The sequence below is a fragment of the Pollicipes pollicipes genome, unplaced genomic scaffold, assembly GCF_011947565.3.
Source record: "Pollicipes pollicipes isolate AB1234 unplaced genomic scaffold, Ppol_2.1 Scaffold_4881;HRSCAF=5763_pilon_pilon_pilon, whole genome shotgun sequence".
Lineage (NCBI taxonomy): Eukaryota > Metazoa > Arthropoda > Thecostraca > Pollicipedomorpha > Pollicipedidae > Pollicipes > Pollicipes pollicipes.
In genome coordinates this window covers 47,941,547-47,958,867 of record NW_023596576.1, presented here as the reverse complement: position 1 = coordinate 47,958,867, position 17,321 = coordinate 47,941,547, and the positions used below count along the sequence as shown (strand labels likewise).

At 51.4% G+C, this 17,321-nt stretch overlaps 2 protein-coding genes across 2 annotated transcripts in view; one reads left to right on the top strand and one right to left on the bottom strand.

Moving 5' to 3' along the window:
• LOC119099862 (protein ENL) overlaps positions 1-3,342 on the bottom strand; it is a 44,494-nt gene extending 41,152 nt beyond the window's left edge. The window contains exons 1-3 of the mRNA XM_037222954.1: positions 3,292-3,342; positions 918-964; positions 11-188 (exon numbers count right to left, since the gene is read on the bottom strand). Coding sequence (XP_037078849.1) covers positions 11-188; positions 918-950 — 211 coding nt within the window. The 5' untranslated portion in view covers positions 951-964; positions 3,292-3,342. The remainder of the gene's footprint in view (positions 1-10; positions 189-917; positions 965-3,291) is intronic.
• A 4,429-nt stretch (positions 3,343-7,771) lies between these two features.
• LOC119100499 (TBC1 domain family member 17-like) overlaps positions 7,772-17,321 on the top strand; it is a 14,422-nt gene continuing 4,872 nt past the window's right edge. The window contains 14 exon segments of the mRNA XM_037223589.1: positions 7,772-7,782; positions 8,205-8,300; positions 8,662-8,806; positions 9,861-10,077; positions 11,072-11,265; positions 11,618-11,725; positions 12,247-12,395; positions 12,692-12,890; positions 14,552-14,673; positions 15,059-15,148; positions 15,691-15,827; positions 16,228-16,405; positions 16,962-16,986; positions 16,989-17,047. Of these exon segments, the coding sequence (XP_037079484.1) occupies positions 8,677-8,806; positions 9,861-10,077; positions 11,072-11,265; positions 11,618-11,725; positions 12,247-12,395; positions 12,692-12,890; positions 14,552-14,673; positions 15,059-15,148; positions 15,691-15,827; positions 16,228-16,405; positions 16,962-16,986; positions 16,989-17,047 (1,608 nt within the window). The 5' untranslated portion in view covers positions 7,772-7,782; positions 8,205-8,300; positions 8,662-8,676.

Sequence of the window (17,321 nt, the reverse complement as noted above, 5' to 3'; positions counted from 1 at the left end):
CGCGTCGTACCTCGCTTCGGTTTGGGAAAGCTCTCGTGCAGCTGGAAGACGACTTTGTCGATGAAGGCCTCCACCGGGTTCTGGTCGGGTCCGCGCACGAACACGGCCCAGTCGTGTGTGTAGCCCTCGGCGGTGGGCTCGTCGCGGATGACGGCCCGGTGACCCAGCTCCAGCATCACCTGCACCGCCTGCCGTCGCAGGTCATCGCCGGTCAGCTCGCGGCAGGGCGTGTTGCGCCAACCCTGCCACGACCCGCACCGGCCACCAGCGCCCGGCGCCCGGCCCAGGCCCGAGCGCGGCCAGAGATGAGGCGTGGCCGACTCACAGCACTGTGGTTGAGTTTGTTGATGACTACCTTTAGATGCCAAATAATGCTAACAAACATCGGCACAAGCGCCAGTATCTCGCGCGCCGACTATGGTTGCTGACAGTGTCATGTTCAGACAGTTGTCTGGCTACTGAAGAAAAGATAACACAATCCAGCTTGGCCACATTCTGAAAGCATCAAGCAGGCCCTGGTAGGTTCTGAGCACATTATCATTGCATGATGCAACATGTAGTCATTGTAAAATGATACTTCCACTGCCCATACACATATGGGCTTTGGACAATGCAAGTTGTCAGGAAATATATACCAACAAAGTGTCCATTACAGTTTTACAGAACACATGGCATGTGGTGTTATTAGACAACACCACAGAACATAAACTCATGCCTTTGTCCAGCATGAACTTTTAAATTTCAAAAATGATTCATGGAAAGCTACCTCTCAACAAGAACAACAGCTTAAAAGGAACATACATAGACACTTCTTTACTCCACTACAGAACATAAAATCAAATCCTTGATCATAATACCACAAGTACTGACAGAACAAGAAAAAATGCTTGGAACATGCTGATGATGCCTCCACATACCGAGTATGCCATGGCTTCCCTGTGTCTGCTCATTGGCTCCAGTCCATCTGCAAAGCACAAACAGTCCAACATCAGCTCACTTCCAGTGATCACTGCCCAGTAGACTGGAGCTTTAGTTTGAGATTGAGGAACAAAATACACATTTCAAAGCACCTAGTGAGATGGAGGATATTCAAAGTCCATATCCTGTATTGATGCATGAACATCTGAATCTTCAACATGGGTGCAGGGTTTAGCAATATTCTAGTAATAGCTAGAAACAATGAGGAGACAGATTCTGCTATTGACTTTCACTGTTGGTGACCTCCAACAAACAAGAAACTATCATACACATTAGCTTAAGTGCAATCACATTGTGCAGCATGTGATGCAAGCTGTTATTGATATGACAAGGTATCAAATCAAGATACTTCAACCAGGCAAGAAACATTTTTTCAAGACTTCATACCTTGAAAGGCATTTATAGGATGCATGCACCCCAAATCAATAGGTGGTTTAGGCATCTTGCACATGCTAACAACCACTGAACAGCCCTGTGCATGTGTTAGACAGAATTTTGCATGGAGGCATTGTTTTAACCCAGTAAAACAATGTGGCCCCAGAAGAGTGTGGTTTCCACCAAAATTGTTTTTCCAGTTGCATGCATAACAGAAAATTGTCAGCATCTGAGCTTACAAATACTTCTGTGAATATTTGAAGAATAAGTCATTATCAATTCATGAGTCTTTGACAATGCAGTCTTCTTGTCCAAGAGCAAAAGATGCCTTCAAAGTTAATATGCACCATAGCAGATGTTTGAGACAAAACAAGCATTCAAATGCATGCCAGAAAATGATCATTTCTCATTAAACAAACAAAAACCATGGCATAATAATGTAACAGACCCAAATGCCTGTTGCTTCATGGTTATGCTAAGTCAGCTTAATGAAATGGACAAATTTGAAGGGCTAAACTTCATTTTATGATGTGACTCAACATGAGTGAAACCAAATCTCTGAGACTGGCTAAATCTGGATAGGGGGGGGGGGGGGGGGGGGGGGTCAAAGCCAGAGTCTGGGGAACAACCTCAATAACAAATGGTATGCTGGATGACAAAACATGACAGATTGTATTTACAAATAAACTTGGATGAACAAAAACAGCATTTGAAAAATGGGGATGTATTGCTGCAATCTTTCACTTATTTCACCCACCTAGCTCAATATACAATACACAAGGATACATGACATTTAATGCAATGTTTGTTGTGGCAGTTGTGTAATTTGTATGCTCATTTTGAAAAAGGCATTGAATAATTCAGTAGAATTTATACCAAAATAGGATGCAATGGGAAAGAGCTACCATATAATTAAATCTAAATCCTAGCAGCACTTAAGCCAGGGAGTGGCAACTGGCAAGAGTACATGAAAGTGCATGTTGCTTGATACCCTGAGTTTGAAAAGTTGCTTGTCAGATAAGAGAAATATCTTAAGGCAATCATTTGCACACAGTCTTATGAACCATACAATTTAATACCTCCAAAATTCAGAGCAGTCCTATCCAATCCCAGACTGTCTATGGTTGCACCCATGCATGTTGCTATCCATTAATGCCTCATATTCTCACCACTTAAGCTTTGTATGTTTGTTCTATTTTAAGCCATTCATTGTCAATTAAAATCATTTTACCACCACTGGAGACAGACACAAGAGTAGCCACCAAGCATTGAAGAAGAATCTATACATTAAATCTGCAAAACATGCACTTACTTCACTGCAGCCTTTTGCACTCTGCACTACTGGACAGCACACTGGCAGCAACTGATTGCTAATTCTTGCCAGAATTTTACACTCCCTGGGCTTATCTTGTTTGACAACTTATACTAAATGGAAAATCCCACCATGGGGACAGCCTCAAACACTGACATACAGGGCCAGTTAAGTTTGTTTTTTACCTTTATAGGGTAAATTCTTGACCATAATAAGACAACGACACATAATAAATGGATGATTTAAAAACACAATATCATCTAGTCAGAGAAAAGCACATAAATCTAGACAAATGTGTCTTAGAATGTAAACTACAAACTATTTGACAAAAACAGACCACACACTTGTACTACCAATCCCACACGGCTTTCTTCATTTGAGAAAATAACGCTGGATCTGTTACCATCGCCTCAAGCGGTTAGACTATAACTACCAATACAAATTGCGTTCATGACATATGAATAAGTACAACGATGTCCTCCAAACGGCCCTGAAGTGGTTTCAAGGTGCAAGACAACTGTACTTAAAAAGCAGCACATTCAAAAACAACACAACAGACAAATCGGAAGTTCCTGTTCACAAAAACCATGACAATAACATCATAAGCCCACGACATATAATAATACCGAAATGAGTCGATGACCCTCAGCTCCCCAACACCATTTGCGCTCTCTCGATACGTAAATTGTTTGTGAATTTGGCGCAGCTGTTCATAGAGGTCTCAAGTCCAAGGGAGCATGACAGCTTGATAATGATGTCACGGACGACACGGCACCGAAACTGACGCCATAAAAGTATTCTATGATGTAATCAAACAATGATGTATTAAGTAGCGTATCCACTAGGTAGCAAAATTATGCTATTTAGAACAGACATTTAATCTTGAAGCATACCAGTGACCTCCCATCACATCTGAGGCTTGACAGAATGCTTTCATGTGCGCAAAGTTAATTGTCAAGCTTCGAGTGATTCGATGTTTTGTCCAGACACCTGAGTGGAACATGACGTTTTCAGAAATCTCCCCGTTCCTCCATTACCACGTTTTCCCTATAATCTATGAAAGCCCACTCCCTTTCGTTACCCCCTCTATCCGCAACATGGGCGCAGCCAGAGCTTTCGTGAGTCGGAGCACAAGGTTGGCAAAGGGCTAGCTGATGATAAAAGGGCCCCATCCTGAATATCGCTGGACATGGCCCATTTGCTCATGACCGCATTACACATGTGCACACATACAACAAAAACATTTTTACCTTCCATATCCAGAATAAAGGCCAGGTGTCATGGCGAGATCAATGTTGTCTTAAACCTATAGCAAGCAAACTGAAAAACCATGCAGTAGCAACGTTCCTGGTGGACTTCCTTTAAGCCGATAGAACTCAGAAGCATTAGCGGAATCTGTATCGGTAATGTACAAAGATATCAAGGACTCCGCGAATATACATTGAAGATCATTATGGCTCAATAATTTGCATTAACATGGCCAAGCTATATTAGTCCGAATATCTTCAATCTTCAGACAGAATTGATGAGTCATAAAAACTATGTGACGTAGCTGTGAGCATGCGCGCTCACAAATCCTAGCGGCAAAAGCCTCGACGCTAGGCGTTGCAGTCCCTTAGGCCGCGCAGGGTTGCCCCGCTGCCTACACTAAGCTCTGGCCACAGGTGGACGACAGCGATGACGCATGTTGAAAGAAGTACCCTTCAACGCTTTTGGACATAAAAATCATCCACTTAGAGGTATTGTGGGCGTGTATTTCATCTGCGCGGCTTTTAGATTGATGATAACGTATTGGTCTTTACAATCGCCGGGGCCGGGCCCCTCAACGGGACCTCCGGGCGGCCTTTCGGGGTCTTAATCAACGTTGAATCCCCTACACCCACCCTGCCTGCACCACTGATCCACAACAAAATTTTCAAACGACTCGTGGACACTCGCGAGTAATTTGGTTCATGACGTCATCAATAGCTGTTATATGAAACGGATTTCTACTTCTGCTGTTTGCGCCACTGGCCCACTGCGCTACATTGGCCAAAATTATGATCGCCACTGAACCCATTACCCCGCAATGAACTATGAGCATTAAGGGGAACACGGAGAACCATTAGGGACGCTGGGGTGACTGAGGTAAGAATTGCCGAATGATTTTGGTTCGGAAGTGGAGTGTCATTAGCACACTATTTGAAAACGGGAAACTTGAATGCCTACGTTGGTTGATTTCGGAAAAAAGCTGTGTAGTGGGGTTTTCGTCCTTGCCGAATCTTCAAGTAATTCAGGCAATGAGTTATGTAAATAGACTGACCGTTTAAAATGACTAGATCACAACATGAAACCGGTTGCGGATTGAGTATTGTTGATGTAGCAAGTATATTGTGAGGAGCTGTGGAGCGTAGAGTGATGGCTGGGAGGCTGCAAATGTATACAGTATCATGTGTGCTACCTGTCCTTACCTTACCAAGTACATGATCTGGTAGGCCATGTTGCATGTCAGCTTGATCCTGTTGAGATCCTGACTTGTTAAGCTGCTTCAAACCTGATCTATAATGATGTATGTTAAGGTGTGCAGTGTGTGTATTGTCTGTATTTCAACATGCCCACTATGTCGGAGGGAGCTACACTCTGGGGAAAATAATTTTAGCCATTGAAAACTTGTGTTGAAGACATTCCTTCTGACCCCCATCTCCAACTGAGGCCTGCTAAGATTTCAGGCGCAGACCCTCACAGGTTGTTTTGATGAGTAGAATGTGCCTGTCATCAATCAATTGAAGTGTGAGATCTGGTCAACAGCAATCATGTATCCCAGGCACCTGTGATGGTGTTGGGATGACAGAGGATACAGAGCCTCTTGGTAAGACCTTCTGCTGATGTTTTGTTTGAGATTTGCTGCCTGCCTCCAGACACATTTCATCAGCTTTTGGTTGGCAGAGCTAAATGCCCCCTTCCCCAATATTGTTTGGATACACAGGGTAAGGCTGCACCAGCATTTTAAACAGATGAGGTTGGGTCATCTGATCAAGCAGCTTAAAGGACCAGCAGGTGGTCATTAGAATCTGGGATGGCTTGAATGTTAGACATGATTTCCTCTCCCTGCTTGTGGAACAATAGGTCCCTTTCTAAGAGCGACCCAGTTTCTTTTTGTCACAGCCTAATCCAACAGAATGCATCTCTTGCAACATAAACCAACTTCCTGTTTCCCCCCCACCAAGCTTTAGTGACTTGCACTTGCCATTCTTCACCAGCAGTGGCTTTCAGTGGCCAGGGCACCAACCAGACAGTCAGGGTATCAAGGTCTTGCTTCAATCCCATCAAAGCCTCACAGCTGGATGTGCCATTGTGCCATGAATCTTAGCTTAGTGTGAGATCTGTGAGGAGGTAAATGAAACCCTGTGTAACTTCAGGTAGATAATTAATTAACCTCAACAGCAGGGAACCTATTATATATATATATATATATATATATATATATATATATAATATATTATAACATCATAACAGCTTGAACAGCAACAGGGAACAGAGCCATGTGGCATGTCTCTGGTGACTAGTGTCAAGGTGGACTTGCACCTTAACTGACACATCCTGGCACCTGTTAGTTGGGAGAACCTCAATCCATTTAATAAGTCTGTCCCTAATCTTAGAGTCACATGATAGACTCCGAGCTGGAATTATGCTGTACAGTGTCAATTAGATCACCAACTTTCATCATGTTCCTCCAACCTCCAATGGCTGTCAACAGATGAGTGGTACACAATCATTTGGGCCTGAAATCATGTTGGGCATTGTGTAATTGGTGAGTGGGAGCAAGTGTCACATTAGAGGATCACAGGCAGTCATCTCAAGTACCTTGCATTCTTTTCAGCCAAGAAATAAAGCCTGCACAGAGTCTGTCTAGAGGCAATGTTTGTTTGTGTGGGTGTTATGTGTGAAATGAAGGGGTGACTAGGTGAAGGGTGTGGGTGGAGGAGGTGTTATGGTTATTTTACATTAGGTTAACTTTACATAGCTTAAGTATAGGCTTATTTGCAAAAAAATAATCCCTGTGCAGGATACATATGTGACAATAATGAGCATACATGACATTGATGCACAGACTTTTATTCTAAATGGCTTGCATGAGCGACTTTTGGGCACACAATACCTACTTGGCATAGCTTGTGATATTTATACTGAATCTGTCACCCATGTCATGCAGAGCAGCTCAGCTGATGATTTGCCTCTGCCCTATTTTACCAGAGTGGAACAAGGAGGTTTTTACGCTGCACAAGCTGTGCATGGCTGCCCCCTGCCTGGATTGACCGTGGTTGGACAGCTTTTCCCCTGACCTTTCCATTCTGTTGGGTCAACTTGCACTTGCTGTACTCATTGGAGCTGTATTGCAGGCACGGCATCTTTTGACTAGGCCATGGGACCTGGAGTACATGTGTGCCAACTCAAGTCAAGCTAAACTGAGCTGAATTTCCAAGTTTGAAAAATATTGAGCTTTCTGTTGCGTGACATCACTTCATCCACATCATAATTCCATGAAACATTGTCCCCATGACTGAAACTTATGCAGACTGTGCACAAAGCTTGGGGGTCTCATATTCAGGATGTGTTTGCACTGATAGTTTTGCCAGGGTTTTCATACGTTGCCAGACATGTTTTGGGTGTGTGTGTATTTTCCTTAGTCTGGGGTATAGATAAGAGTTTGGTAGTGACTGGCTGATGCCAAGGAAGCAGTCATTGCTTGGAAAGCAATATACCTTATCTACTCATGTTTATGCAAGCTCAAAACTTGTTGCAGTTTCTAATGTTCCATTATGTTTTCTGATACAAATATGTTTTGAAATTGGTCCAGATGTTGCCTAAACCTTTCATTTAATGGATTTCTGGGGTCCCAGCCACCATCAGGTGAGAGCAGATTTAGCCATTTTCACTGCTTATCCCCAACTCATGTTACGATGCTCTTTTTGAGTCTGCTGTTGCCTTTTCATGTAAACAGCAAGTAATAAGGTATTTGGATGTGGAAGAAAATGCTCTCATCTTCATCCTCACCTGAGCTGGAAGGAAGACATTCCCCTGAGATGGAGAAAGAAGCCATCAAGGCTAACAAGGATGAATAGAAGAAAAAAGAGCAGGTGAAATCTGTGGTTGTTTCCAACTATATTATGTTTGATCATCCAATCAGACAAACATTGTGATTTTCATCAAAATAAAGTTTAGAATTCCCCTAATGAGCTATTTCATGTAAAAGTATGCCAGAATAGTGCATCATGATGGCTTCCTGATGATGGTTCATGATGGTGGTGATGTTGATTCATGTTCATGTTCATCGTAGATCGGCGGTTACAGCTGCGGTTCATTACAGCTGCAACTTGCCATGCCGGTAGCCCCAGCTTAGTCCGCCGGCATGCTCGTTTGATGTGCATGACCCAGAATCGTGTCTGGATTTCAATTAAAACCTGATTCACTACGAATCACACCACTCACGGTAAATGTAGGTATTGTATGATGGTGTTACCGAGTGCAATGCGTTCACCATCGCCCCGATTGTGTTTAGGGAACAGTGATTTTTTCTATACCGGATGTGGCGCTGGTCGGGTCGCAGCCAAACTCCGATAGGATTGTTCCTGGTTCCCTGACCATCGTTGACAAGGTTAGACACCCGCAAAACTGTTTTCCTTGCGTGTATTTGTTTAACAATGACAGTGCAAGTGCGCGCATGGCTATAGCACACAACTCTTTTTTGAACGGTGGTGAAGACACCACCGATCTGGGAGGTCTACCTTTCAAAACTTCGTGCTGCTTATCTTGTTTTAATGGGCCGTGAACAAACCCAGAGTGCGTGCCATCTCTGTGCTGACGTCAGTCCGGGCCCGGCTCATGTGAGCTGTTCAGTCCGATCTGCAGCCAGCGCGTGTCGCGCCGGCGCGCCAGATGTCAGAACGGTCGCTCTCCTGGCGTGGTGGCCGATGTCGCCCTGGGACGGGGCTATGAGTTCCCCGCGTGGTTGGCAGGGCCACGGCACGTACATGGTGTGGAGGCGAACGGACGCCGCCAGTCCGGAGCGGACCGACGACCGCACCACCAGCCCGGCTCGCACCGACTGGGCGCTGCTGGAGCCGGCCGTCGGCTTCCACCGACACAACAGCCGCACGGAAGGTACGTGCGGCCGCCACACAGTCGCCTGCCCCGGCCGCCGGACGTCACGCGGTGAGGCGTTGACGTGCGTCTCCCGGCTCCGCCGTGCAGCGGCGCACGTACATCTGTGATAAATGCGCTGTGCAGGCAGTTATCGCCCGGCCTAAGCCCAGTCTCTGTCCAGCCTCAGCCTCACCTCAGCCTCAGCCTCAGCCTCAGCCTCAGCCTCAGCCTCAGCCTCAGCCTCAACCTCAACCTCAGCCTCAGCCTCAGCCTCAGCCTCAGCCTCAGCCTCAGCCTCAGCCTCAGCCTCAGCCTCAGCCTCAGCTTCGGCTTCAGTCTCAGCCTCAGCCTCAGCCTCAGCCTCAGCCTCAGCCTCAGCCTCAGCCTCAGCCTCAGCCTCAGCCTCAGCCTCAGCCTCAGCCTTGGCTTCAGCCACAGCTGCAGCCTCAGCCTCAGCCTCAGCCCCAGCCTCAGCCTCAGTCTCAGCCTCAGCCTCAGTCTCAGCCTCAGCCTCAGCCTCAGCCTCAGCTTCAGCCTCAGCCGCAGCCGCAGCCTCAGCCTCAGCCTCAGCCTCAGCCTCAGCCTCAGCCTCAGCCTCAGCCTCAGCCCCAGCCTCAGCCACAGCCTCAGCCTCAGCCTCAGCCTCAGCCTCAGCCTCAGCCTCACCGCAGCCGTAGCCCAGCCGGTCGATTGCTTTGCTCCGCGCACAGTCGCAGCGCCCGAATGGCGGCTCATTGGGCTGCCCGCTGTTAAGTTCCGTCGCCGAGCTGTGCAGGAGCCTGTGGTGCATGCATCCCATTGCCGCCATCCGGCAATGAGTCCATTTTGTTCGAGTGCGTCATTGTGGTGTGGGTGGGTCGGTGGGTGGGGCACACATCACAAAAATGGTGCTGCGAGGGTTTCGTTTTGCAGCCGAGATTTGGGAATTCCGCCATAGTACCTCGGCTGCTGAGTGCGTTATACAGCTCTGATGATCCGGAGACGCTGCTGGTGCCATCATGACGGCTGCCGGGGGCGCGGGTGCTGTGTCGGCGGCGACGGTGTTTGTTGACCTGTGACCTGTCGCCCACAGATGCGGTGTGCCTGGGGCGGGCCGAGCCGGCCCAGTTCCGGCCGCACCCGATCGAAATCGACCTCTCGGAGATCCGCTCTTTGCGCGTCACCGAGCAGGGCACGCGCTGCGTGATCGTGCAGAGCGATGGCAGCACGACCAGTCCTCTGCGGTTCCCGTCCCGAGCCGAGACGGACGCGTTCCTGGACACCGTGTACGGCGTCACACCCATTCAGAGGTGAGCGCCGCCGCGCCAGCTGCTCCGCGCCGGTGGGAGCCACCGGGGGGCTCTGTTGGGATGGAAACCGGTCAATGGTGCGGATTCACCCCCGATGGTTTAGCTTTGAGAGATATTCGTCGCCTCTAGTCATCAATGGTATGCAGGGTCGTCTTATGGCTCAGGTGTCCCAATGAACTGCCAATTCGGCCTCCTTTTGGGAGAAGATGTCTTGTTTTGTTTTGCAGCTCTTATCTCGCATCATTGTGATTGTGGCCATGCTCATCATTTGTCAAGGTAAAAGTAACTGGGTGTCGGTAATGTAGTGGTTAATACGTTTGCGTTAACCACTGCACGTCCGGGAAACCAGAGGTACGGGGTTCGATTCCCCGCGGTGCCCGCCCTTCCGGCCAAGGTGAGAGGCAGGCGACGTCATATAGCCTCAGCAGCTGAGTGCGTCGTAAAGCCCCAAGGATACACACACCCAATAACACACGAGGTGAAAGTAACTAATATTTGTTATCGGTTTGCATGGTTTGGCCGCATGAAATGTCTTTGGTGACGTGGCGAGGTGTATGTCAACAGTAGGAAACATTTATGAGGTAACCTTTTCGATGGATAATGAAGATCCGTGCTATCCTGTGGTTTGTCGAAAGCCTGCAACTGTTTTGATAGCTTATTTTGATAATTGTTTGATAATTGTGTTTGCCAGGTTGTTTTGATAATTAGTGTCTATGGGGTATTTTGGTACTTTTGGAACACGTAAGCATTAGCAGCACGGCACGACTGATTTCAACCTGCGATGGGTCGCTGAATATCATCATCCAGTTCTGAGATCTGGTCTCTCATGTGTTAGAGTAAAACCATTAACTCGTGCCGTGAAATGCATGTTAGAATGGTGCATATAGGCGCCGGCTTTGTCACACCTCAACGCCGTCCGTGCGACCAAGAATGGCGCACACAGGCACCGGCTTTGTCACGCCTCGGAGCTGATAGGCGTCGTCCGTGCGGCCAGGTCATGTCGGGACAGTTCTCTGTACCTGGCCGTGGACCGGCCGCCGGCGGCGCGCGCCGGCCCGTCGTCGCTGTACGAGCTGGCGCTGCCGGTGGAGCGCTCATTCGGCTCTGTGCTCAAGTTCGTGCGCGACTTCCAGCAGGACCCGCGCACTGCCGCTCTCTCGGGCTTCGGCAAGTTGGCCGACACCTTCCGTGAGTGGGGGCTGCGCAGTGGGCTCGGACCGTGCCGCTGCCGCTGATCGGTGTCCGGCGCGGCCGGTCAGTGCCGGCCAGTCGGGCAGGCGGAGACGTTACAACGGCTTTTTGACGGCATGGATGAAACTTGGCTGCACTGTCTCGGTGTGTGCCCCTGTGGAACGTGATGGTCTTGACATCCCACGCGGGGATCGACGTTTGAGAGAGGGACACCAGAGGAGCCCAAGCGTTGAAGGCATCGTTTAGCCCTCCTCCTCAAGAATGGTGTTATGATAGTTTGCTAAGTGTGATGGTGTGTTGTGTGGCGGTTGTGGCCGGAACTGAGTGCTGCGCCCCGCCGTGTGTCCAGTGAACCTGGGTCTGGAGGACCAGAGGCCTGCAGAGGACATCGCCGATCTGCTGAAGCAGCACAGCAGCGAGTTTGAGCCGCCGCGGCTGCAGAGTACGCAGCAGGAGGGTGCGTGCCATCTGCCGCGGGGTGACGCCGGCGCCTCGCTTGGTGCAGTTACAGTGCCAGTACTCGTCAGCGAATGTTATATTGGAGTGGCCCAAAAAATAAGTCAAAATATTAAGAAACTGAAGGCATAAAGTGTTTCATCCAATGAGGAAATATCACGGGCAAATTTGTATTAGGCTGCGACGTTATGTGGTGTTATGGTGGTGGTGGTGGTGATTTGGTGTTTAAGGGCGCGTCGGCATCGGGCCATTTTGCGCCCACTGGTGTTATGTGGGCGTGATATGGTGCCATAGACAATGGCGGTCGGTTTTCATGCACCAGGCAACGAGGTTCGAAGAACTTGACAAAGTGCCAGTGACGTTAGCCGGTAAGGTGGAACAAGTCAAACAGCACGCGTGTTGCCGTAGGGGACTCACTATAACGTGTTTTGGTCCAGATGTTGTACGGTTAAAGTTTCCGTTCGGTTCGGATGCGTGCCAGGCCCGTAACTCCACCTGACAAACACGAGGCCTGCGCCGCAGGATTCGAGGTGGTCACTGAGATCCATTTGGGCGAGCGACGGCCGGTCTCCAGAGAGCGCCCCCTCTCTCACCAAGAGTGGGATGGCTTCCACGACGCCGAGGGACGCATTGTGGACGCTGACCAGCTGCGTGAGCGCGTATTTCGCGGGGTAAGATGCCGTTTACCGTTCTCGATTACACCAGTCGTGAGTAGGGCCTAATAGCCGCACTACATCGTCCAGATAGGGTTGCTCTCTGGAACTGCCTTATATGACCACACCTGGCAACTTCATCACACCGGGCAACTTCCTCTCCTTGTGATCCGTATCCTGATCTGTATCCTGATCTGTGACCGGTGTCGGCTGCCTTTCTGCACGCATAACTGTGTTGGTGGAGCCTGCGCGGCTCGCCGTCCGGTGTTCTGTGCGTGCGCGCGTGCCTTGAGCTGGCCGGGTGGGGCCGGCAGGGCGTGGAGCCATCACTGCGCCCAGCGGTCTGGCCGTTCCTGCTGGACTACGACCGGGCCGGGATGACGACTGCAGAGCGGCAGCAGCACCGCGAGAAGCGCAAGGACGACTACTTCCGCATGAAGCTGCAGTGGGCCTCCATGTCAGAGGAGCAGCTGGCTCAGTTCGCCGGCCTCCGGGACCGGCGCGCGCTTGTCGGTGCGTGGTCGGCCGGCGCGCCGCGCCCAACCCGCAGAGTCCGCTCCGCTGCCGTGGAGGGATTGGCCGTCCGTCCCTCCCCCCCCCCCGCCGTGGAGGGATTGGCCGTCCGCTTCCCCCCGCCGTGGAGGGATTGGCCGTCCGCCTCCTCTTGCCGAGGAGGAGTTGGCCGTCCGCCCTCCCCGCCACGCACACCACATACGCTACGTCTGGGATGAGCGCGCACATGCACGATGGGGCGAGGCCGCGTGGAAATGCCGCCCGACATGTTGCTGCCGCGCTGCCCGCTCATCGGCGATTTGTTCGTCTTGTTCAATATCTTGTACTTCGCTGCCGTGCGTGCCAGACTTGAGTGCAAGCACTGCAGACTGTGTTGCCCCTGTCCGCCATCGTGCCGCGGTGCGGGTCGCGGTAGTCCACGGAGGGGTAAGGGGAGGGAGGGGGGGGGGCAGGGGGGGGGGGCAGGCGTGAATTTTCCCGCCTCGATCGGAGGCTTGCTTTCAGAAATCATTTAAGCGCAGCTGAACCTTTCGCGTGATTTCCGAACTTTTCACCAAGTGTTTGGGAGTAGTATTCTCAAACGGACAGATCGTCTCGCTGTAATGGCATTGCGCCTTTCCGTTTGCAGGGAGGGGATGGCGCGACAGAGCGCTACACGTCAATAATATGATATTGCACTTGAAAATAGTAACCGTTAAGTAACCATTTCGCTATACCCATCTCAAAGCTTCAACGGTATGTTGAATCGTCTTGTCTGGCGCGCATGTCAGGGAAGTTTGATATGTTGAACAAGGTGATATTGAAGGTTTTGTTACAAGAGTGTTTCGGGCTCTCTCTCTCTCTCTCTCTCTCTCTCTCTCTCTATCTCTCTCTCTCTCTCTCTCTCCTCTCTCTCTCTCTCTCTCTCTCTCTCTCTCTCTCTCTCTCTCTCTCTCTCTCTCTCTCTCTCTATCTCTCTCTCTCTCTCTCTCTCTATCTCTCTCTCGCTCTCGTCTCGCTCTCGCTCTCGCTCTCGCTCTCGCTCTCGCTCTGCTCTCGCTCTCGCTCTCGCTCTCGCTCTCGCTCTCGCTCTCGCTCTCGCTCTCGCTCTCGCTCTCGCTCTCGCTCTCGCTCTCGCTCTCTCGCCCTCGGCTGCGCTTTGATCTGAGCGGCTGCGCTTCTTGGCTCTTTATTTTCTGACATTTGCTCTGCATTTATTTCTTGACCTCGCCTCCCCCTCCCACGAACACTAGTGTTGTGATTATGCCCATGTTAAATAGATGGAGACGGGTCACTGCATACCATTTAGCTGTAACTTCAAAACTCAACTGGTTAGTACCCACCCATTATATATGCTTGGGCATATACGACGCAGACAAATCACCATGGTATTGAATTGACGCTATGTAATTCTTCAACTAAGCCATATTCGAATCAACGTAAAATGAACATACAGCAATATATAAATTCCGTAAAGTCAGTCGCAGAGAATGTCGCCACGCGCTGTGCCCCCTCCCCCACCCCCTGTTTTAATCAGTCAAAAACGGCGTAGCATGCACTGGCTCCGACCGTCTGTAATGCCAATCTTGTCGAGTGGGTTTTCTTGGGCAGTATAACCGTATCCGTCGTGGCGAGCTTGTTTGTGGTGAAGATGACCCCTGGCGTGACCTGACATGCCTCAGAGAAGGACGTCACGCGCACGGACCGCTCCGAGCCGTTCTTCGCCGGCGGCGCCAACGTCCAGCTGCTGCACGACATTCTCGTCACCTACTGCATGTACAATTTCGACCTGGGCTATGTACAGGTGCGCCAGCCGGATCGGTCGGAGGTGGGCGGCAGGCCGGCCACCCGCCGGCCGGGCTGGACGCGCCCGGCCGCTGATATGTGCTGCCTGTGCTGGCTATGAGTTCTACTAGTCGTCGTCGTCGTCAGTCGAGGATACCTGGCAGGCGAACAGCGCCATCTGTTGTCAGGCATGGTTGCCAGCTTTCGGCGACCCGTGGTCATCATTTTGGCATGTGTTTGCGTGCCGCGCCATGTCGTGGCGTGTCACGTCATGCCGTGTCGTGTCGTGCCGTGCCGTGCCGTGCCGTGCCGTACCGTGCCGTGTGGGACGATGCACGTCCGGCCCGGCGTGACCGCTGCCCGCCCCTGCTGACCTGACCCGGCCGTGACCGCCGCTGTTGCAGGGCATGTCTGACCTGCTCAGCCCGATCTTGTTCGTGGTCAGGGACGAGGTGGACGCCTTCTGGTGCTTTGTCGGCTTCATGGATCACGTGGTAGGGTGGGCTGCCGGGAGAAGGCTTGGCGTGATGCAGTTTCGGTCGACGATGGTTTTGCCCAGAATTCCGTATCTTTTCGGGTTGCCAACATGCCTGGACCTAACTGTATTACGACATATCTATTTATGGTCATGCAGGCGCTGATGCAGTCCGAACATGCCTTGGTATTTTTAGCACTATGACTCAGTTGGCGGCCTGCAGAGGCGTACGAGATCAAGAGAGACATGCAAGGCGCGCCTCGTTATGTGGTTTCTGAGGTCACGTTCTGTAGCGTGGTAAACTCTTATCTTATTGGAGCATGGTTACTCATCTCTTACATTGGTACACAAATGTGATGACCTTTTCGTTGAGTAGTCGTGTTCGCGGGGCCGAACAGAACCAGACGGGTTGACCTGTTGCTGGCGGTTAGTTGTGGTTGTCGGTCCGCCGCCGGACTAGCAGGCGCGGCGCCACGGTGGAAAGCCACGCTGACGTCTCGTCAGCGTCACGACCGCGCTGAAGAGGACCCCGATTCCCCACACCCTCACGTCTGCCTCCAGAGCAGCAATTTCGAGCTGACCCAGAAGGGCATGGAGCGTCAGTTCTCGGACCTGCGCGCGCTGCTGCAGGTGTACGACCCGGACTTCTGGACATACCTCGACCAGAACGAATCCAGCCGCATGTCATTCACGTTCCGGTGCGTGGTGCCTCGCTGTCATAGTGTGACACACGCCACACCTGCCGCGCCGTGCCGCTCCAGTCTCGCTGTGGCGCCGCGTCATATTTCACGCCGCAGTCGCCCTGCGCCGTCCTGCAGTTGGTCCAGAGCCAGAGCGCCACCCTTCCCTGTTTAATGTGCTGCCCCACCACGTTGCCACCCCGTCACACCGTGCCACCCCGCCACACTGTGCCACCCTATCTCACTGTGCTGTTCCCCCTGTTAATGTCGCCCTGTCACACCATGTAACCGCACCACACCGCCGCCCCACAGTATTGTGCCATCCCATTCCACGTGCGGTCCCTCGTCACATGTCGCCGTGCCGGGTCTCACCATACCGTGCCAGTGTCGGTGACGTCGCCACCTGTCGGCGCGGCAGGTGGCTGCTGGTGTGGTTCAAGCGTGAGATGGAGTGGGCCGACGTGCAGCGACTCTGGGAAGTGCTGTGGACGCGGCGACCCTGTCCCAACTTCGTCCTGCTGCTGGCGCTAGCTGTGCTCGTCCAGCAGCGCTCCATCATCATGGAGTCCAGCCTGGGATTCTCGGCCATTGTCAAGGTGAGGCGTCGGCCAGCGACAGGCCTGCTGGCATGGTGTAACATCGTCAGCAATCTGCCACCACCCAGCTGTGGCCCCAGGGGTCCTGCGGCTAACTGATGGCACATGTGGAGGATACCACCAAGTTGATTGTGGCGCAGTTGCCGGAACGGGTATCCTTCGAAGAGGTCAGAGTTGACCGAGTTCATCGAATGGTGGTGTGAACATTGCGGTACGCGTCGTGTTGGACCGTCCATCCATGACTGAGTTCTACCCTGGCACTCTGATTGGTCTGATGTTCTGGTCTCCTTCTATTCCGAGACGTCAGTTGTGAAATGGGTTACGTCATCCACAAGAAAGGCTGTCTGCCTCTTCTTTAATGAATCCCCGATTCCACGCCGCTTCTCATTGGTAACTTATTGATTTGTCGGCGCTGTGTACGTTTGGCCAGGATGTTGGCGGCCTGACCGCAGGGTTCCATTGGCCAGGATCGGATGTATTTTAGGGTACGACAGAAGCAGCAACTGTGACAGTTGTTTGGCTGTGCTAATGCTGGTCGTGTTGTTTACTGCGGCAGCACGTCAACGACTTGGCAATGCATATGACCTGGAGGCCAGCTTGAAGCTGGCGGAGGTCATATACCACCAGTTTCGGGAAGGAAACGCGAGTGCCCACCGCCGTGCGAGCCATCATCGGCCTGGCGCCAGGGGAGGCCGCTACCAGCGCTGCCGACTCGTCTCAGCCAGCCAGCAAGGACAGCCGAGCGACGACGAGCGTGCCTACGAGAAGGGCTGGCCTCAAATTTCACGTGTGAAGCATGCACATGGAGTGCGTTGCCGGCTGTGGCGCGAATAGTTCTGTTCAACACAGCTGCTGCTGCTATTGGCCGAACCGGCCTCACAGTGCTGGCTGGGCCGGCTGACAGCAGTGGGGTACA